We start from the raw sequence: 23619 nt of genomic DNA, 5'->3' as shown, positions 1-23619 counted from the left end.
ACATATATAGCAACAACTATACTTGATACAGGAAAGCACCAGGCAGCAAAATAAATGCAAATAGCTTCAAGATCAATAAATCTCAACTGCAATTAACACATGGCCAACACGTCAGAACAGGCACCTTATGGGACACGGCGGCAGCATGAGAGAGAAGTGCAATTGCTTTAATTTAGGGCTGTTCCACAGCTAGGAAGGAGTGTCAATTTGTCGGTCTGAAGAAGCACGAAGGGAAATCTCAGCACTGAGGGCACCAGCAATAATTTCTGCAATGCAATGAGTTCTTTGAACAGCTGGGTAGAATCACACAAGGAATACACGAGGAGCATTAGGAGGCTATTTTTGACTCACATCATTAGCTCCATCTGCATTATTTTATACAGACTCATTTACTGAGCAACCTTCAACTAACACACACATTCTCAATATTTCGCATACTGCCTGTAATTTTCCATGTTAAACTCAAATTCAAATCTCTAAACTCAGAAAACATTAAAGATCTTTTCTTAGTTGATGGGTTATGAAAATCATTACTATTCAGCAACCAAGAACAGCACTCTTTCTCCAATCTTATCCCTTTCAGCACATCACCAGCCCAAGCTCATCATCATGAATTCAAATGCATAACTGCTTTGGGTTTGTTTCTCACTGCCCTGCTGAAAGCTGGGGTTGAACACCACCACCACAGGCTCCATAGAGGTGCCCTCCTTGGAGATGACATCAGGCTGCCGGATCAGACTGAATAAAGTAGCAGCATCTCACCAATTCAGAAGAGACTCCAGCAATCGGCATTTCATCTTTACCTCCTTCCTTCTATAACATGATGGGAAATTAAACATTTTGATAGCTTAAATAATTAAAAATAAGCCTTAGACTTTTCAAGCTACAAGGGAGTATGACATTTTACTAGTACCCAAAGCGAGGTTGAAATCCACTCACAAGCAGTAACGTGGACTCAGCAATATTCAAATATAAAGTGCCTCTGATGCAAGGGCTGCCACTCCATCTCTCTCCGGCACAAGTTCCCTGGAGTGAATAGCTAGAGAAGTCCTCTCCCCCTTTAACAAACCAAGAATAGCAGCTAAAAAAGCATTATTTATTCCTTTTCAAGAAAGGGGCCATAAACAATGCACAAGGTGAAAGTTACTGTCGCTCCGCTGCTTTTATGCTTACATATTTTTTACTCATTGAGCTACTATTGTACTAGCTGAGCATATTCCAGACTCAGAAAAGTAGGAAGTTTTAAAATGTCTCTAAGAGAAATGCTGTTAGCTACTAAGAGGATAAAGTCACTCGCAACATCTTAGAATGATGTAGATATAAAGTTAACAAACAGTATAGAGATCAGCTGAACAGTGTCTGAACTATAAGTACTTCTAAGAGCATTCATTTGAATCACAAGCTTAAACAGTAAATCTGCAACTTTATAAAAAAAGCATGTCAAAATTAAGTTAAACTGCATTTGCTATTTGCCTCTGCCCTGATGAGTACGTAGCTGTGGCTATGAGCAGGACAGCACCTGCAGTTTCAGATTCCAGTTGATCGTATTTTGGAGCTAAAGCAGATCACAAATTGGATCACAGGAGAAATTACAGCAGTGTACAGAACCATAAAGCTACATGCAGCCCCCACAGTGAAGAAAATGTTGCACCTTTTCTGAATTACTACAACAATATCTATTTGTTGATCTATCCTGACTAAACAACCAGGATACCAGCAGTTCTACCAAAATATTTATAGGCAATAAACATTTGTGGCAACAGAATAAAAGGTGCAAGTGAACTCATGGCATATTTATTAAGGAAAATGTTGTAAAAGAACTACAGTATGACTGAAGAGTTCTGTAAGTAACACTTTCTAAGGACTACTAACTTCTCTAAAGTCTGTTTTCTAATAATTGGCATAATTAACAAACTACTTCAGTGCATATTTTACCCTTCAAGTTTGATTTGGGGGGTGGGAAGCAAAGACATTTTCCCTCTGTCTCCTCAACATTTGTCCAAGTGCATAATCCTTAAAAACTAACTCTGCTTTAGCATACATACATTCTTGCCATCAGTTTATTCTTCCAGTTTTCCAGTTTAACTGAAGTTTCATAATTTCAATAGGAAAATTCCAAGGTCTGCAAAGACTACAGCTACAAAAGAAGAAACTTTTGAGATCTCCTGCAGTCAGTGGGTAATTTAAATACCAAGTTTCTCAGAGGAAAATACAGTTTTGACAGCTGAAGTATTTAGCAACATCTGTGTATGGATATGCATTAAAATATCAAGTTGTTATATATACTTATTCTCTGTCATCATTCGTTTGCTTAAAATAGATAAGTAAATAAACTTACAAACTTGTATCTTAAATATTCCCTATTTTTTCTTTCCAGATATTCGTAAAAATCCTGAGATAACTAAAAGAGTTTCTCTTACCAACGAGCAGTCCAGCAGCTGTCCTCTGCACTTGCTTTTGTTATCATGAGTTAGCGAGGCAGTTCTTAATAACTGAGACCCTATCTACAAGGGAAGTCCTGACAAATGAACTATTTTGTCTAAAATCTAAAAAAAGTCTCCAAGGGCTTTTCAAACTGTTATCAAAAGATTAACATATCAAAGAAAATTTGGCACTGCTTGGAATGCCTTTTTTTTTTCTTCCCTCCAGTGTGGCTGAACAATTGGAAGCCTGTGGCCGGGCTGGCGCGGAGGCTGCGCTTCCAGGCATCAGCCGCCCGGTCCAGCTCCTTCTATTCAAACCACAAATGCCTCACCAGGAGCCTGCAGACAGTTTCAGGTCTGTGCACGAGTCCTGATATTATCTGCCCGGCTAAAAGCGTATGTGCTTCTGACCAAACCCTTCCTTGTATTTACAGCTGTTGTGAGTGAAGACAACAACATTCATTTCGGGGAGCAAATCGATTATAAAGGCGGTAGTTAAGAAATACATGCATTTCTCATTCTCAGCGTTTTTACAGTTTATCAGAGAGCATAATGAAGTAATCACACACACACCCCAAATTTAGACAACCTTTAGAGATCAGGTGGTACAAAGCTGAAACAGGTAACCTGGTCACTATCCGAACGTTGCAGAAATAAGTTACTTTTCTGTACAAGACAAGGATGAACTAGCACTGCTTTTGTAAGAACACAAAGGGCAAATGAAAAGATCTAGCAAAGCAGACACAGACATGCATGAAAGAGGCCAAATTTAAAAACCACCTATGTGCAGGCATTAATATGAGTCAATCTTCCTCAGCTCCCTACGTAATCACTGTCATTAGATAGACCAAGCATCATAAATTTCTATGGGAAGATAATGAAGACAAAAAAACCCCAAACAATTGACCTGTCTAGAAAAAGATCACAATATAGATCAAAGATTAATCATATTCCTGAAATCTGACCTAGTGTCTTACTAAGTAACCCGTCTGGCTCTCCTGGGTCCAAAAGGATCATTATGGTATCTTTAAGGGCTACTGAAAGACTAAAAATCCTTTTCAAGAATTTATTTACAACAAATATATCCTCCATTAAGAGACAGTTCACAGCTCTGGAGTTGAAAATTAAGTTTCTAAATGGCCTGATGTCATTACAAGTCTTTCAGACTTCTGAATTAAAAAAAATCTTGAACAGTCATTCTTAACTGCGGACAGTGCCTCTTGCATAGCAGACAGACATCACCTTCAACTGTATCCTGACTAGCTGTCAAAACACAGAAGAACCCAGTTTTGTTTTGAAACTAGAAAGCCAAGCATTATTTAAGTCACTCAGAAATTAAACATTTCTACACTTTAGAGCCATACTTCCAACCCTCTACCATGAGAAGGTATCAACCTTGCAAGGTAACAGACTTACAAAGACAATGTCCATTTTTCCCACACATTATGGTAAAGGTTTTTGGCACTCATGCAACACACCTACAGGAGGTAAGCAACTGCTTTACATACACAAAACATCCCAACTAATGCTTAATCTCTGCCATACTGGCAGTTATGAAATTAAAAACTGAAGTACTCAAACTAGAAGACCAGTATAAGGTCGGGAAGAGGTATGAATGTATATTCTGAGAATACATTCAGTTTCAAAATACATTCAATTTCTTAGGAAAAATGAAAATGCAGTCTGGGCTATAGCTGACCATCAGCAGAAGAGGATGGCAGTTCATTTTACAAGACTATCGACAGAGGAAAAGCACATGCTTCTGCCCTTCCTTGGAAGCCAGCTTTCCACATCGCCCCTCAGAGGCCATGTATCAGGTGCTGCACGGGAACCCTCAGCACATCCAAGGAGATAGTGCTTTGGAACATGGTTCTACACTTGTACCTCAGGCCAAATACCAAAAGTTGCTCTGAATATTAAGGGCATTTCAAAATTTGCATGTTATAATATGCCTAAATTCATATAAAACAGAGTATCTCTTATCCAGCTACCAGCAGCAAGAAATAGTGAAAACACTTCTTCAAAATTATTCCAGAAATCTTAAGAACTCTTTCACCCCAGACCACAGAAACATTTCTCAGCAGGAAAAAAAAAAAAAATCAACAATCTGTTCTTGACCCAAGATCTCCTTTGCCATCCTGCTAATGAGACCTCCTGGCCTACACACCACTTGGCAGCACTGACCATGCAAAGTTGCGTTCAATACATTGCTTTCAATGTGTGTGTAATACTTAACCTGATGTCAGAATTGCCAGCAGCCAAGGAAAGAAGTTCTAGGTATAGCTTAACAGACCACACTCTAGAAAAAGCACACTTTTAAATGGAGCTATAAAAATAGAAGGAAAAGTCTTATCAGCTATTACTACTTGCGCTTGCAGCTCCTGCCCATGCCAACTGCCAACGAGTTCCACATAAAATACCTGAAAAGTTGGATCTAAAACACTGACTTCACTTAAAATGTGCTGTACCAATAAATAAATGGACAAGGACACAAAGCTAAGAAGATGTAAAGATCAGAAAAAATAAAGATAAAAAAAGATTTAGGAGTACACTTCTCAAAACGTATCACATAACATGTTGCACACATTAAAAAAAAAATCAATCACCAAAAAAAAAGCAAACTGGAACAGAACATTTCAAGCTTTCAAGAGCTGATACCAAAGCTTCTGCCCACAGTGTCTTGGACATAAGTCCCATATTTACTTTCCAGTCCTCCTCCTTTACTTAAGAGATCCTATTTCAGCATCTATAAAAATAATGTACTATTTCCCAAAATTTCTCCCATGGCTGCTTTTGAAAAGATTGGCAGAACCTGCAGCCACTGAAAATGAAAAAAGGACCATTTTTAAATAGACTTGCAATTAAAAAAGCTAGGAGTTTATTTTAAAGGCTGTAAGAATGCCCTGCTAAAATCCACATTATGACATCTTGTCTCCTAATAGTTTGTCATCAGGATTCATCATCCCTCGCTCATTAGTCTTGGTATCTCCTCAAAGAGAAGTTTCCATAGTTCCTTTTTACGGATTCTCAGAGTCTTCAAGGAGCTTCTGAGCACAGGTGTACTTGCACTTGGCATTTGTGCATCTCAGATGCGCACTACTTGCAATGACAACTTCCACTTAGTATCTAGGACCACAGCCAGGATTATGCTACACCCTGGACTCAGAGGGATCCATATATCTGAGCTGCAGCACAACGCTAGAGACCTCTCGTACCCCCTGGCAAGCCTCACACCATGCATGAGAGCCTGTCTTTGCCTGCCCCCAAAACATAAAAGCCACGTCACTCAAAGATCACTTACAAAACTGAAACAGATCACTTTATATCTGATATATAACTTAACCAAGTCTTGAAATACCACACTTTTATGACCGTAAAAAAGGTTACCACATTTTACTTCAACATACACTATGATGCTGTGAGAGGCACCTTCAATTTGAGAAACGCACCTTAGATGAATGGAAGCTGATGCAATTTACGGCTCTCCAGCAGCTTGCGGCTGAACCCTTAAATACGAAGTTATCCACATAACGTTCAACAAGCGTGTGGATAAAACATACAAGCTAAAAGAACTACAGAAGATCAAAAATCCTCCAGCTACATTTTGAGAAGAGTTAAAGTTATAATTTGTACCGCAAACAAAGCTTAACACTTTAGTCAACTAACCAAGCTCTAACAATAAGAATGACATAATAGTTTAATGAATACATGGAAATTTTACAAGTACACGAGCTAAATTTTAACAAAGCCCTCCACTCAATACCTATTTTATCACTTCCCATCTTGGGCTTTCTGTTATAATACAAGCTTTTGTTTCTGTGTTTAGGCTTAAGGAAGACCATTGTATCCAACAATCACCAAACCAAAATTGTATTTACATTTGTAGAGTGTATTCTTTGTAAAGTATACTTTTTGCAGGCTGCAATAGCAATTCCAATGTTTATAGTAGAATACATGCTACATTAAGGAAAGATAATTCTACATCTAACAAACTCAGTATCACAATTCATCACGATAACAAAGTACTATAGCCAATACTATACTCTAAACTTACTTTCTAACTGGTCTTCAGATCACTATTTTCAGACTGCTTAAAATTTTGCTATGAATGTAACAACACATGCACAAGTTCAAGACATGTTAGAAGAGAATTTAGGAAAGCAGTCGGTCATATCAAGGACAACTCATCAAGCACTTCACCACCTAACCTTCCCATCATCTCATTTATCTTACGTCAAGCAGCAGCTACTTACATTAGTGAAAAATCTTCAACCGATAAATCAAGCACCAAAAGTCAGAAATGCCCAAAGCTTGCTCCCACTCTCAGGCACACAGAAATAGTCTTTGTTTCATTTTTAGATTTCTGGATCTCCTACCTGGCTGCCATGAGGGAAATAAGATCTGTCCCACAGTCAGGGAATCCATTTTAGATGCTTATTTTTTCTTTCCTCTCTTGGAAGAGCACGCTAGACATTTGGGTTAGAATTCACAGACTTTGACAACACAGACAATTAAATGTTTTATTTATTCTTGGAAGAGAAAGTTAAACTGTTTCAAATACCTTGAGTAAGGCATGGCGCCATTACACCCAGCATGAGTTTTCAATAGCTGAGGACTGAAGCTGTTTCCAGAAAGACATTCCTTTCTTGCATGGGGCATGAACTTTACTCAGTCCTTCTATTTGATTAAATAACCAAGACTATTATGGTCAGATAATGGAGATGGCAAAGATGCCCCATCCCAGCACCAAGAGAACCACAAATATTCTAGGGGAGATTTTGGAGTCTGAAGACCCAGATCCAGCAACAATGGGTCCTTTCAAGGAAGCATTTCCCCTCAGGGGCTGTGCCAAGAGCCCAACCTTTCCTGTGTGGCTGCTGCCTTATTGTGTGATGTAGAGTATCTGCTTCCTGGGATATATTTGCTTTTGTAGTATGGATGCTCAGTAAAAGGAGGCAATGACTTTTTTTCCTCTTCCTCTAAATTCTTGGAAAATATTTTTGAGGTTAACACAAGAACATTTGAATCAAATTTCTGCTCACCTACAAGGAGATCATCAAACACAACCAGACTAATGACAAGAGATGAACTTTCCTTTTTACCTTTGTTTCCTCCAAGTGTGTACAGCTGGCATACAGCTATGACTACAGCATAGTTTGAGAACCAGTTATACGCATTATAAGCAAGCAATCTGCTTCAGCCTCTTTCTTTTCTTTCCCATCATAAGTATGACTTAACACCTTTCGGCCAAGCATTCTGAGACAAAGCAGCAGTATTTCTGCACATTTTCCTGAAGTCATGATGTAAAACTTTAAGATTCTTAAAGTTCAATTATGTGACTGTTAAATGCAGACAGAGTATCTTCCAGATTAAAAGAAATAGCACCAAACTGTACTTGTAAAAATTTATTCTGTAAGGAGATCCATACATGCAAATAGGTTAAACTTCAGCACTTAAACCTGGGTTTTCTAATGCTTACTCAAAGTATAATTTTTTTTAAACAGTCATAATAAATTGATACAAAGCCTTAAGTATGTGGCACATTCACTTTACTTAGATCAGAAACACTTCAAGGAAAGAGCTCTTCTTGTGTGCAACCAACCCACCAATCAATAGAAATACTGTGCATGACAGAAATTGCTAAAACTCTACATATCATATAACAACATTAAAAATTAAAATTAAAAGATTGTATCAAAGAATTTAACACAATTTAAGATGTCAAGCAGGACAATTTATTTGCCTTGATCAAATTCTAATAACTGAAATAAGTAACAGAAAAATCTGCAAACAACTCCCATTCAGAGATTAGACTGCTGTAGAAGACAATTTTCTTATGCATAAGGAGTTTATACAACCTGACAGCTTAGCTCCTGAAAATGTTTAATTTACTCTCAGAACTACCATATGAGGTAAGATGAGAAAACCCAGGGCAAAAGTTACACTATCTCCACAGACTGAAGTTTGACAAAGACAAGAAGAGAACAGAGGTACAGGACTGTAACATTTAACTCAATTCCTCCCTGCCTGTAATGTAAACTTGGCCCAGGTCCATCTAGCTACTATGTCCAGTCATTCAGAACCCTGCTACAAACCTAGAAGAGCTTTAGCAACTTAGTAAACAGTTATCCCTCGGAGAAGGACTGCTGCAATCTGTGAAATTAAATGAACTCACAGCCACCTACTACAATACCTTTCATCATTGCCTTAAATAGCTCAGTTTAAATGATACTTTGCAGCACTTGTGTACCTCTTGGGAATGATTTCCACAGCATCGGCAGTGGGAGACATCCTCAGTCTCAGCAAAAATCTGACGTGATCTCCCTTCAACAGCTGCAATCTTCTCAGCACTGATGATGGCAGTCAGTAAAGGTCTTCAGGCTTGCTTCTTCCAGTAAGCAATAGCTTTCTGTTATCACTCCATTTATAGTTAACTTTCATCCAGCACACTTACCTAAAAGGAGAAATTCTCCTTTACTGTATTGTGTCCAGAGCGATATTTACGTTCCCATTTCAGCTACCTTTTTTAGATTTTTTTTTTCCTTTCTTAGCCTATAAACTTTTTATAACAGTACTAAGAGATGTAACTGTATCCATCTTCTCTGCTGTCCAGGGAAAAGTTAGTTTTCTTAAAACGAAGACTGAAATGTTTTAAGTACATACATTAGATGTATCAGGGAGCACTCTTTCCTCAAGCATTGACCTCACTAACTGAAATATCACCACTGTCTAGCCAAATATTCAGAAGCAGCCTCTTCTCAGATACCTCTGGTACAGATGCTCCACTCAGATTTCCCCCATCAGCCTTGTTTTTTAGTAAGTATTCGGCGAAAACAGAGGTCAGCTTTCTAAAGCACCATTAAGGACTGCCATGATCCTCCACATGCATCTAATGCACAAGGAGCTTTTACTGTATACCCTTTAAATGAAAGTAACTGAAGAACAGAAAGCCTGGCTGAAGGCTAATAGACCAACAAAACAACAGTCCCAGAAAGGTCAGATCAAATGTGCACTTAGGCCAGCACCCTGAAGAGCAGCAGTCAAGGAGCAATCATGGGTAGAGTCGTATAATGATACTATCCAGTAGACTCCCTCCAATCCCACTGACTTGCAGTTCAAGAGCTTCATCAGCCAAATACCATATCATCTTATTTAATACTAAGTGGATTTTTCTTCTTTTTTTAATTATTTTGGGCCACATTTTAAGTATGCCAGCATCCTGCAGCAAACAATTTCTGAGTTCATGGGGAAGGATTTTTTCTTTCCTTATTTACACCTTCCATCTGCTACTTTCAGCTGAAGCCTCCTACTTCTTGTATTTGAAGGGGCAGTGAAGTCATGCCTTATTTACTCCATCCCTGCCACCTGTGATTCTTTCATAAACTGTTTTATCCTCCACCCTTCAGTTCTCTCCAACTAATAGCTTCCCTTACAGAGGTTATTCCATATTTCCAATCATCCTTCACAGTTCTGCTATGTGTCTTTCTTACAGTGTCTCACTCCCCCCAAGAATTTGCACGTGGCCAATAACACACTAATGCTACAAATAAATCAGAAAATAATACACTACACAAATAGCTAATTAAGACTGGTTAAAAACCAATGTTCAAGAGCAGAAGCATCTGTTTTCTGTCATACATACTCATCCATACTTTGCAGGTAAGTGGAAGAGAAGTCACTGGTTCCTAGAAGCACCTGCTGGTTACATTAAGTGCTGATGTTAAAAAAAAATAGATCTATGGAATAGAAGCATTAAATACCATTACATATATTACAAGAAAATATATTCCATCTGGACATGGTTCTGGGCAACTGGCTTTAGAAGGTCCCACTTGAGCAGGGGAGAAGATGACCTCCAGAGGGCCCTTTCAACTGCAACCATCCTGCGAATCTGCGATTCCACTTAGCATACCCAGTACGTTTCCAGAAAAGAACACTCAAACAATGGTGCCTCGCAAGATGAGAGATTTACAACAAACTTTTTAATGACTTTTCATAAGTCATCAAGGAATTAAACTTGCAATTATATAGGTACTAAATTCCTCATCACCAAGTCCCAGGTCCCTGAAATTTCTCTAGAACATGAGAAGTACCATCAGAACTATCCCCACATGCCATTTCTGATGAGTACAGGTCTTTCTGAATTTCTGGTTTACAGGATGAAGCTAATGTTTCTATTCCAGATGGTGCCACAGCATCCAAATCCTCACCCATCTTACACCTCGAACCTCACAGCAAAAGGATCAAGGGCAGCACACTGAACATACCTGAAAACACTTCAAACACAACATAAGCAATGTGGTTTTTTACCCTGGCTTTCTACACAAAGGAAGAGGGGGTGGACATTCACAGTTTACACAGAAGTGACCACAGGGCAGCTCTGTCAAAGCTGACACCTCACCCTGAAGCTTCAACTGGATCACAAGACTTAAGCATAAACTGAACCCCTTGTAGAGAGTCCTCAAATTTGTATGCTCTGTACAGAAAGGACAGCAGAGTAGCCTGATTCCAGGTGCAGTAGGCTTTATCCAAGATACCCAGCAAACCACTGTGATTAATAGTTAGAAATCCACACGCGCAACTTTGACAGACATGCACTTAACTCCTGTCTTACCTGCAAACACACCAACCACCTTGCAGAGTTTTTAAAAATGCTTTTGTTTATCAAGGTAGAACAAAAGAACTTAGGAAAGACCCAATTTAAACACTATCACAACTCACTGTACCAATATGTCCTTTGGTTTCTCCTTGGCCACAGCACTCAGGAAAGGAAATTCACAAGCAACTACTTTAACTGAATGAATGCAAAGCAATCAAAAAGGCTTTGAAAAAGACTGAAGCTCCAAACATTACCTTATTTCTATGGAACATTAAGAAGGGAATCAGCCACAAGTTACTGTATTTTTACTATCTTTCAAGCCGATGTTATAGGTATCAAGCCCATTTTCATAGCTGTATTTAATAGATACACTACCACACTTTCAAAATAAAGAAATATTAACTTAGCTAAAATCAAAATTAACACACTAAGGAATGAGGATATTCCCTGAGGAAAGCTTAGATATAAACCACACCTTGCTAGGAATTTAGCAAAGATAAGATGGGATGATACAGTGAAACACCAAGCAGATGATTCACCACAGAATACTGCCCCATGAACTTAGCAAACTGAACTGCCTCAACTGCTCAACATCCACAACATCAAAAATTAGTCTCCAAGGAAATGAGCATTATAAAAGGTGAACTACTTCAATTTAGCAATAAGTCAACAGAAAGCATTTTCTCAGGGTGCACATCAAAATATTCTTAACCAGATACAGCTTCTGTTGACAGCAGCTAATCAACCAGCACAATTACTGTCTGAGTATAGTCTGTGTAAGTTCTCCTGCCACATCCATCAATGCTACATATAACAAGTGTTACCTGACTTCAGCTGGACAGACGATCATGGCATTTAATATACTATTGCTTCCCAGATATTTAAGCCATTGGAAGATAACAGCAAGCAGAAGAAACTGAGGCACTCTCCGTTTGTTCCACACGCAAGATGCAGACTACACAAATGCAAAATACTTTGCACTGGAACCTGAGCAAAACCCTCCTATGATCCGTTCTACCAGTGGAGTTACGTGGATCAGCAATCTCCAGCAAAGAGACAGCAGCAATTTAACGCATCAGATAATCACTACCAAAATGACCACAGGCTAAGAACTGGGTTATAAATGCTATAGCATACCAGTACCAGCTCAAGGCACAAAAATCCTTCATAACGTATGCTCAGAATGCAACTACGCCAACAGTCTTGCTACTGACAAAAGCTGTCTCTCTGGGGAAGGGATGTTGCTAAATAAAGGAAAGGGTGGCACAGGGAAGAGCACTACGAGGATACCTACATTTGCATGCTGTAGAGTAAGGACTCTGTTGAGCTGACAAGACCGTAAGTTATTTTTTATCATGCTCTCCCCCTACAAAAGCATACAACTTGTATGGGGAAACATTATGCGTGTTCCTACATTTTTGCCTGTTTATCACTATACTAAAGCTACTTCTGCCGGAAAAGACATGGTCATGAATGCAATTTACATTTCAAACAAAAAATAAAATTTGTGAATGAACTAACAAAACTTAGGAAGTCAGGAGCCCAAGTACATTTTCAACCAACGGAGACTGCACAACAGGGGTTTTCCAAGTGCTTCTGTTCACTCAGACACATTACATCTGTCTCTGCTCCAGACACATGCCCTTCACCATGGGCTGATCTCACCCAAGCACTAGATAACTGTCACAGCAGTACAACTGTACAGAACAACAGATAGGCAGAAGCTGTGTTTCATCGGCATTTAAAACCTGGCCATCCAAACTGGAGTCGAAACCATCGCTCCTTTGCACACCATAGGTCTTCAATATTGCCAGTGTTCAGGCTCAGTAGATTGCCTCTAGCAATAAAGCATGGCTACGCTGCAGGAACGTAATGTCAAGACTCACTCTTGAAACACTAAACTTTTTTGTGGTCCTCGTCAAATGGACTAACTGAAGATGGGGTTAATCCAAAGAATGCACTCTGCAAGACTGCACACTTGACAGCCCTTTTATGTTCCTGTTTGAATTACCAGTTGGTCTGGAAAGAACCTTTTGCTGGCTTGTCAGATCTGAAGTACTGCTATAGTGACAGAAGCACCAGTTTTAGACAGCAGCACCCTCAGCCAAAGACTGCTCAAGCCAATGGAACAAACCTTTGAATTCACTGGGCTTTGGATCAAGTCTTCACAGCTTAGTGACAGCAGCAGATATGTTAAGATTCCCCCACTCCTCTAAGATAAAAACAGTTCCTCTGTTTGAGAAACAGAGGTAAGAAAAACTATCCCTCCACTCAGAAAAAAAAAATCTCTAACAATTCAACAGTAACAGCACTTTTCAGGAAATTCATCTGTACCCAAAAGTTACACAGTTCAATAAATGCTATTATGGGGTGAAGGTAAAGTCAGGCAGTTAACAACATAACTGCCAACACATGGTACAATCACCATGTTGGAGGCCAATGTTTATCTACATCATTGATCTTTCAGCTCCTGCTATATACTACTGCATTAAATGTATCCTCCAGAAGATATGCTCTTCCTAGTGTTGATATTAAACGCAATGCCAGATCTAGAGGACAGAGTTCACAAGGGTAACTGCACTTTTCTTCATTAATCTTTAGACATGATATGACAGCAAAACACATAGGATTAATTTAAATGTTTCCACACATTCCAGTTATCTTACAAATCAATCACTGAAATGCAAGGAATAGCTGGATCCTTTGTTTTGTCCTGCAGTCTACTGCAGACAATCAAAAGCAATTATAAGAGTGCACGAAAATAACAATAAATAAAATATCATGGCTAGACTTGCAGTTGGACTTTCCACTTTGAAATCTGTCCATCCTCATTTAGGCTTCTTGTACTGGTGAATATACTGGAGTATGTGTCCTTCAAAAAGATCTTCAAAGCCAAAGGTAGACCTTTCTGAGCATGGATCAGAAGCATTAGGATTACCATCTGAGTGTAAAGTAGTAATCTGAAACTACTAAGACTACTAAAATGACTGAAAATTCCTCAATGCTCTGCTACACTGAAGTTACACACACACACCTCTTGCAATCCTGTAGTGCCTCCACTGTGGAGGTTTAGAACATCCCAACAGCACAAGAAAACTTGCTCCATTTGCAAGAGGCAGCATCCCAAAGAAAAGAGCAACATCCAGAACATCGTATGCTTCCAAACCCGTACAAACACCGCGATCTAGCCATTTCAACCTGTGCAGGGTCTAAACTCACATGATATGACCAAGCAATGGACAAAAAGAATCTTGTGTATTTCCCCCTCCTTGGTCCAAACTTGACACAAACTAAAACTAAAATCCTATAAAATTAGATGAAAGGGACGTCAATAGAGAGTTTAGTCTATTGTTCAACCTAAACCAACTATACTAGCCCTTCTCAACACACGACCTTGTTCTTAATGGCCACCAATAAAAGACTTCTTAAAGTACCATTGTTACTGTGAGAAAGTTAGAAGTTTAATCAGGGTTTTCTGTAATTAAACTTAATCCCATTTCAACGTGCCCATCATGGTCATTGAAAATAGCATTTCCTTCTTACAAATCTTTTAAATACTTGGAATTTCTTACATTCCCCTTAACCTCCTCATCTCTTGCCAAAATAACTCAGATTTTTTCCATCTTTATGAAGTTGTTTCCTCGAACTCTGATCATTTGCATTTCTCTCCTCTGAACTCTTTCCAAGTGGTCCAAATTCTTCTGGAATTTTGGCATCCAAAACAGATGCTGTCTGCACGCTGAGAGTATACCAACAGCAAATAATGCCAATGGATTTAAACTTTACATCTCACAGACAATAATCCCATTTAAAGATCCCAGTAAGATATTTGCTTTTTCTGCAAACAGCATGACACTGACTCATGTTCAACTTGTGATCCAGTACACCCCCAGGTCTTTTTTTCTAGTACCTAACCAGTTATTCCTCACCCTGCATTTGCACAGCTGATTCCTGCCTAAGTGCAGTACTCTGCATTTGTCCCTATTGAATTTCACCCTATTTTTCAGGTCATTTTGAACTCTCATCATGTCCTCCAACACATAGTCCCTGAGAATTTAATAAGCACATTTAATCAGCCAGTTGACTGATGCTTCCATTAAAGGCAACCATACCCAGGACAGAACCCTTCAAACATAACCTCTCATTTCAACACTGAATCAATAATTACTGTTCTCTGAATAGGAACATCTACCCAATTTTGCATGTTTCCTAGACTACTTTCCTCAGATCATGTCTCTGTTTACTTATGAGGCCATTAAAATGTGGAAAACCTTATTAAATAAATAAATTAATCAATCAGGAGACAAGACTTCCACCGCTTCTGCCACAGCCACACAGCCTTCTGCTCTGCAATAAAAAGGTATTAGACTTTGGACACAATTAGCTTTCCCACAAATCAGTCCATTCTGTTATTCTTCTTGTAGTTATCTTCCAAGAACTTGAAAATAGAACGTTTGCTATTAATTTCAACTGATGGAAAAAAATGAGATAAAGTGAACTGCCAGACTTCAACTCCTCTTCCTCAGTTCTCCTCCGTTATAACTCGCCCTTTGCCAGTCTTCTAGGACTTCTCAGTGTTTCTAGATAATACTTTTGCATTTTTGAAGCTGTTTTGAGAACCATACAGCGAAGCTTACCAGGGCCGGCTGACGCAGGAACATCTAATGGAAATACACTCTGGTGTAAAATACTACCTCATCATAAATATTAATAAGATTAAGCACCTGCATGACACTATGTTAGAGAAGACAAGCAAAATAGGCACTGAGCACTTTAAACGTTCCATAGATACATACCTTCTCCAGTGAATCATGAGACATTTTCCAATCTTCCTTGTGCTATTAACGTACTTCTACAGGAACCTTGGTAGCTTTTATGCCTCTTGCTAGTTGCAATTCCATTTGCACTTTGGCCTTTCCAATATCTGCCTCTACTGTTCTTTTATACATCATCTTCATAATGTGACCTATGTTCACACTCTACATATCTTTTTTTCTTGCGTCCAAAGTCAGTAAAAGCTCATGATATAAGTTGGTCTTACTACTTTCTCTATTTCTCAAAAGCTTTCCCATTTTGCTGTTCTGTCTCCTACCCTTTATAAGGATCACAAGCTCTGATTTTATAGCCATTGCCATTTATCACCTTTCATTTTGACACCCTCTAGCTAGAATAAAATCTAAAGGAGTTGCCATTTTTGTTGCTGTATGTACCTTCTAAACTGAAAATGTCACCGCCACATAACTTTGATAAAGGTCAAAAAAGAGAGAGTGTTAGGTATTTTGATTTTGAAGGATTGCCTTTTGGTGTTAAACACCACAAAAATCTCAATCCAACTAAAGTAGCATTGGACTTGCTACCATTTCCAGTACCTGGTCCTCTTCCAAAGAGTTGCTTTAAGATGAACAATGCAATGCCACAATTCTAAAAAACCAGAACAATAGAAAGGCTAAATTCTTTCAAAGGAAAAAATACACCATGAAAAAAATTAAAATACAGAATGAATGCAGAACGCAGCTAATTCTGGTAAGACTGACAGGACTACAAGCATGACGACTGACACTGCACCACTTCAGAGCAAGCAGCTAAACTCCATGGCCACAGAGACCCCTTCCCAATCCCAACCCATGCACAGTGCTCCATGCAGATGGTGCTGAAGTTACAGAATTTAGAAAAGGAGCAGCAACATACAGCACTTCAGATTTTTGCGTAGACCACATCCGTAACCCTTGAGGAGTAACTGTGAATGACTCATCCTTTTTTATTTAAGTCTACCTTTCAGCTACCAAAGATTAAAAGTTTACAGTCTTATTTCAGTCAGGAATAAAGGTGTTAGACTTGAAGCTATAATATAACTACAGTTTACTACAAACTGAACTTTTGTTCTCTGCTAAGCAGATTATTTAACAAAGGAAGTAGGGTTTTTTATGAATGAAAACTATTTTTAGCTCATTGTGTAACAGTGAAAGGGAAACACTTTAGCATTACTGTTATTTAAAATTTTTTTTCATATTTTTTTAAGTGTCTAATTGGGAAATTTGGATTTTTTAACTAGGATTTGTTTTGTACAAACGCTCCCATGCTAAACATAACCAGATCCAAGCACTAGTCAGAACATCAGCTTTTTGTTCGCCACTGAAAGAACACAAAACCTACTAAATTGCACAATATCGTGCCTACAGACCCAAAGCAGGCTTGGCCATGCTTTGCTGTGGAGATTGGTAATCCCTGCCCAAAGAAGCATACACTTACATACACACTCAGTTCTCCAATGCAAGTCTTTAAGCCATTCAAAAGACGAGTCAAAGCATACACTGCAGAAGCATACACCTTTACATTACGCTGATACTGTTTGGGCATTGAGAAAATCAAATCTAAGGAAGTATTTTTTTTTAATTTTCAAAACTCAGAGTTTTAGAAGAATTAACTAAAGGACTTTTTTTTTTCTTCCACAAGGTGTTAAAGGAATGAAACCTCTTCCCTCCATACCAGCTCCCATCAGGTTCACACCAGACAGACATTTAATAAGCAAAGTGTTAGAACAGTTCTCCCTGACCTGCCGTTAAAAATGCTTAAGCGCACCACTTGGACATTTTTCACACCAGAAGTAATAATTCCTACAACAGACCTTGGACAAGCCAAGTCAAAGTAATCCACGGTTGGTATTTTACAGAAATAAAGGAAACAGTATCTGAAGACTTCCAGAAAAAGGAACAAGGGTGCAATAGTTAAGATGCTTGACGAAAACCTGGCCTTTCCATGTCAGTTCCCTGTTCTAGTACAGATTTTCCTCTATGACCTGGGCAACCCACTTGGACCTGGCTTTAACAATAAACAGGTATTTTACTTCCGGAGAATAAATGGAATTTGTCTCCATATCACTGAAAACCTGTGCCTTGTTGACTGTTTTATACTCTACACAGAAGACAGTGAGGATACTGCCTCCTGAAGGCAAATGAGAAAAATTAATCGGAGGGCTCCATGTCAATACAGATTTGTTTTTATTATTATTTCTTTTTAAGAATAATTTATTAGGACCAGAGCAAAACAGCTTGTCTGATGCACCGTGCCTGTCACATGGCACACTAGCAGAAGATGACTGAATCACAAAGTTTCTCAATCATACTCAGTCATCGTGATGCAACTTCCCTCCCTCCTAGGCAGCCCCCACACTCCCTTGCCAGGCATTGCATGCTGCCTGACCAGGCAGCCAGGATCTTTCATCCCTCTCTCTTCAGGCTGGGGATGAATTAGCGCCTGCCCGAGTCATCAAGCCCTCTTGAGAGGAGAAACAGATAGAGAGCAGACACTTGATTCTAGAAGACAACTAACAAAAAAATTAAGGGGTGAGAGCGTAATGAGCTCCAAGTCTAGAGAGCACTACTGGGAGACACCAAGCAGAGCACCTAGAACAGCACCACTGCGCCTGGACAGTATTCAGGAAGGTGGCAGTTGCTGTCCAGCGGCTCTGCTGGAGACAGAGCCTGCAGAATTGCTCAGATCCCTGTCGCTGCTTTCTCCTCCTTGTGGCACCAACAGTCAGCTTTGGCCAAAGCCAACGTTAACAAGAAGATCTCTCTTACCCATTTCTGAAGCACTTTAAAAGCTGAGTGCTGTGGAGCACATCAGTCTTTCCCAGCTGACCTAGGTGCTCACACTGGAACGCTCCATGCTGCCGGAAGCCAGTGTTCTTCCTCACCGGCGAGACCAACAATACACAACATTTTTATTTCACCAAGCGATCTTAACAACGGCCTAAACTCTCCTCACTTCTAAGAAGTGTAAGTCAGTACCAATAAATTTCCAAGTCAATTACACAGTTCGAAGTTTACATAGTACATCTGCTTTAAACTTTGTAAAGCTGTATTTATAATCGGTCAACAAGAAAAAGTTGTTGAAGATACTACTTACAAAGAAAATACTGCTTACAAAAGAGCAGTATGTGGCCTTTACTGTCACGCTATATACCAAGACCAACATTTCCTCAGAGTACGCACAGTCAAGATTTATTGCTGTCACCCACAACACTACGACATGGACACTAAGTTTATGAGGGCCTGACTTACACCATAGCGTATATTTAAATAATGCCAAAAAAAGCTGTTTCTCCACAGGCTCAAGAAAATTCTACAGGAAATAACAGTGTTGTACGAAAGCCAGTTTTACTTTAATACAAGGTAAAAGTAGCAACTCTTTCAGATACGATGGAACTGATGGGAATAAAAAGTATACCTAACCTGTCTGAAGAGCCAGTGTGTGGACAAATCTCATACATACAATGGCTGAGTCACCTACAATTAAAAAAAAAAAAGATACAGTCAGAGAAATGAATAGGCTAAATGAAACTTAAGCTTAATTGTCCTAGCTAAGAAAATACCGTAGTTCTATGGCAAAAACACATTAATGAACTTGAAAACTGGAAGAAAATTCTGAGCAAGCTCAGATGAAGAGGAAGCAGTCAGTCCTGCGGCCAGAAAACTATCAGCGCTCATGTTAGAACGGTTTGGAGTTAACCATCTCCCACTGCTGGAGGCTACGTCTCCCTCAGCTGAGGGAGACAACAGCTTCTTGAACGGATCCAAAAGCTGATTCTCCAACCACAGCACCTGCAGGATACACAGATCCCAGCGGGCAAGCCAGAGCATCCATGGCAGCAGCCAGAGCACCAGCCAGCTTTTAGAGCCAGTACTGCAGATACTCGAGTCCTCCCTCTTCACCTTAAGTATCGATGCAGTTTTTAAACCTGCCTCATCAATTCCCTTTCAATTCTCAGTGTTTAATTCACCTAGTAGTTGTTTATCACTGAACAAGCATAAGCAGGCCCCCTCTTTGGGATAAAGCAGTGGTTGTCAGAGGTGCGTGCAGCGCGAGATCACCATCTCCACAGCCCGGCTGATGGGGAAGTACTCTGCAACCTTTGTCAACAGCAGCATAACGCATTGACTCATCTGCTGAAAAACGGATGAGACGCATTGAGCGCTCATCTCGTACTCTGCCGGGAAAGTTTCTCTCTGGTGCATCACTGCTAACGTTTCCAACCGACCCCGCCACGACAAAATAAAGTGACGTGTGCCCAAGCAGCGACACGCGTTATGCACCGGCATTCGGTAACCAGAACCCGCAGGCAGAACTGAAAGCCAGGCGGGGCGGCGGGAAGAAGCACGATCGGACTTCTGCCCGAGCTGCTGACGGTGCCACCGAGAGCCCAGGGCAGCCCCGGGGGCAGACCGGCGCTGCTGGCGCGAAGCCGAGCAGCGGGAGGGGAGGGCGAACCGCCGGGCCGCTGGGAAGGCGCCGCACGTGTCCGGGGACCGGCGGCCGGGAGACCCCGGGCAGCCCCATACACGCTCTCAGCCAGGCGCCCGCCCCTTCCCCGGGCGCCGGGGGGTACCCCCAGCCGCGGGACCCGCTCCGAGCAGGGCCGGGGGCGGGGGCCGCTATTCACGGCAGCGACACCGCCACGACCTCCGCGCCCGGGCCGGGCCGCCCCGCGGGCAGAGGAGAGGCCGGCGCGGCTGAAGGGCGCTGCGGGCGGCCGCGCAGAGCCCGAGGCGGCGGGGGCTGCGGGGCGCCGCTGGAGGCGAGGCAAGGCCCGGCCCGGCCGCGGCCCGCCGACCCTCCCTCACCTGCCGGGCCGGGCCGGGCCCGCCGCCCCGCGGTCCCACTCACCGGCGGCGCCCTCAGCTGAGCCCCATGCCGGCGGGGCGGGCGCGGGACCGGAGCGGGACCGGCTCTCCCCCGCCCCACCCCGCCCGCCCGGCGGCGCGCCCGCGGCTGCCTCGTGAGGCGCGACCGGATCCGCCGCCAACCGGCTCCACGCGCCGGCCGCGCTGGGCGGGGGCAGGGAGGGGCGCGGAAGTGACGTCGCCACAATACACCCACCCCCCCCGGCCCCGTTCGTCACGCGCCGGAAGACCGGGGTGCCGCGCGGCTCCGGGGTTGGGTGGGGTCGGCGAAGGGGCGGGGTCTCTCCTGGGGAGGGGGCGGGGCAGCTGTGGGGTGGGGGAGGCCCGGGGGCACGCGGCTGCGGCGCGCGGGGGGGGGAGGGGGGGGGCTCTGCCGGAGCGGGCCCGGGGCTCCCTGGGGGCCCCGCCGGCGTGGGACAGCGCCGGGGGTCTCAGCCGGGGACGGCAGCGGGCGTCGGGCTGCAGGGCCTCGCTCCAGGGCGGGAGCGGGGGTCCCCCCGCCGCGTGCGCTGGCTGCAGCCTGTCCTGCGGTGCTGGGGGACTCGGCGTTGCCCCCGAAGGCTGCGGGGCGGACATCCCTCTGAGTCGGGGGCCAGCCGCTCGAGTTACCCTCCATTGCCGCGGGACGGGGAGCGGCACCGCGCGGGGTACCGGGCCGGGACCCCCAAAGCCTTGTTGGAGGAACTGACCCCGTGCAGCACAGGCGTTGAGGCCGTGGTGGGCTTGGCAGCCGGGGGAGCAGGCTGCTACACGGCTGTGAGAGGCGGCGGGGCACGGCCCGTGGAAACCTCCCCGTGAGAGATGAGCGGCCCCTCTGCGCGCCTGGGGTGTCCCAGCAGCGGCACCACCCGCGATGGACACATCCCAGCGCCCCGTTTGCGAAAGCCAGCGGGTCGCTCGGCTCCTCGGACAGGAGCACCGGGGGGGATCTGTGCGCACCCGGCTGTCAGACATACACCTGCTCTTCATAACCTGCGCTGCTTCTGTCAACTGCCTGTGCCATCTGCTAGCGATCCGCTTATCTGGAAACGTAACGGTGGCCAAGGAACGCGCCTAGCGCTCGGCTGCCTGTCCTTTGCCTCATCGATAGTCCTCTCCCGTGTCACAGCTCCCCATGGCGTGCAGAGCCGTGACGTGTGTGCGCTCTGCTATCAGCGCCCAGAGGCCAGCATTTAATTTCATAAAATTTGCATTGCTCAGAAACACCCAGCCAGGGAAGGCGGCTGGGGCGGCGAGCCTGACGGCCTGCTCCATTGCTGCCCCACCGACTTAGGCATCTCTCCAGACGCTGTATCAGAAATTATCACTTCCAGGTAACATATAAGGATAATCAATATTGTAAGCACAAGAAGGAACACTTGCGTGACTTCACTAGACATACCCTCAGGTGGATGACGGGTTAAGTTTTTAGACGCATCAGTTAAAGGTTTTGAAGAGCACTGTAAACCATTTAGGGGATCTGTAAACCACCTAAATATAGGGTCTATATTTATTTTCACTTAGTCCTATTTTTTCCAATAGTTGTCCTCCATCGCAGATGAAGGGAGCTGTTGACTGTTGCATCTCATTGCATGCAACCCCAGCCGTGACTGAACGGGGGCTACATCCACCTGGCAGAGCATCCCATCGCCCCAGCAGTGCTCTCAGCATCCCACGCCAGCTCCAGTGACCCTGTAACCCCAGGGTGAGTCAGCCCGGCACAGGGATCCAGCAGGAAACTGCCAATAATGAAAAGAAAAGAAAAGAAAAGAAAAGAAAAGAAAAGAAAAGAAAAGAAAAGAAAAGAAAAGAAAAGAAAAGAAAAGAAAAGAAAAGAAAAGAAAAGAAAAGAAAAGAAAAGAAAAGAAAAGAAAAGAAAAGAAAAGAAAAGAAAAGAGAAAGGCATAGTTTTCTGTTGGCCCAGTGAGTTGAACTGATTCACCGGGCAGGCATGTGACCACTATTTAAGGGCAAGAGAGGAAAAGAAAAGGAGAAACAAAACTGCCCCTTTTGGCAGCTGCCCATGGATCAGGCATAACGCTGAGCTGCTCTGACTCAAATCAGAATGGTTGCCTTCTGCTACTCAAAAAAAAAAAAAAAAATTAAACCCATCTATTTTCTGTAAACGTGTTAATGCTAGTACTGTCCCAGCTTAATTCTGTGTTGAGTGCATGCTTCAACCTCCTTACCGCTTTTGCCAAAGGCTGCCGTCCCTGCTTACCTGGGACACATCAGTTACTGGTTTTTATATAGTGACTCAACCACTACTTCCCCTGATTTTCTTGAAATTCAGAGATGCAGTATCTGCTGAGAAATCAGTACTAAGGGTTTGATGATCTTTTCAGGCAATTTTAAAGATAATTTCACATGCAAGTTTTCCAGGCCTAGTTTTAGAGATGGATATTAGCCAGTGGTTTTCATTCACTCTGGTTACATGTGGAAGACAAAACCACCTCTGCTAAATCTGGGGACATCATTCTGTCCACTTTCCAGATGAAGAACAGAAAATTTTACTGAATAACTTCAGCTTTTTTTCTTTTTTTTTTTTTTAACTGAAGTGTTATTGTCTTTGTCTAATATCCCATCTAAATCACTGTTAGGATTTGCTTTGTACCTCAATGAAAGGGTGGTGATCAGTCATATATATTTTCACCAAATTTCCCCAATTCATTACCCTTGTTTCCAAACCATTGCTTTGCCCATTGCTATCAGCTTGCCAAATTTCCACCTATTCTATAATTCTTTACTGTTGTCTATATGTCCCCTTTTGAGCAGGATGTTTTGTTTCATTTTAAAATGAGAAAAGTCGCCTCTGGTGACATTGAAATTGTAAGCATTTGAGTCATCTAATAACACATTGGTGAAGAACTCCCCCCCAGTTTCCATTCAGATCGTGCTGAAGTATTTCCCCAGGCTCGCTTTTGCTCATAACTGC

The 23619-nt window shown here is 42.3% G+C and overlaps 1 protein-coding gene across 5 annotated transcripts in view; it reads right to left on the bottom strand.

Moving 5' to 3' along the window:
- Positions 1 to 20851, bottom strand: part of ATP13A3 (ATPase 13A3) — a 61419-nt gene extending 40568 nt beyond the window's left edge. For 2 of the 5 annotated variants that reach the window (XM_054835114.1, XM_054835118.1), the window contains exons 1-2: positions 20689 to 20851; positions 19257 to 19310 (exon numbers count right to left, since the gene is read on the bottom strand). In XM_054835114.1, the coding sequence (XP_054691089.1) occupies positions 19257 to 19294 (38 nt within the window). In that variant the 5' untranslated portion in view covers positions 19295 to 19310; positions 20689 to 20851. Of the gene's footprint in view, positions 1 to 18602; positions 18710 to 19251; positions 19311 to 20645 lie in introns of those variants that run through there. The other 3 variants (XM_054835115.1, XM_054835117.1, XM_054835116.1) reach the window with 3 other exon arrangements.
- Positions 20852 to 23619: the final 2768 nt, after the last annotated feature.

Source organism: Grus americana, chromosome 9, assembly GCF_028858705.1.
Source record: "Grus americana isolate bGruAme1 chromosome 9, bGruAme1.mat, whole genome shotgun sequence".
NCBI lineage: Eukaryota > Metazoa > Chordata > Aves > Gruiformes > Gruidae > Grus > Grus americana.
The sequence above is the reverse complement of the archived record's forward strand: the minus strand, read 5'-3'. Positions and strand labels throughout refer to the sequence as shown.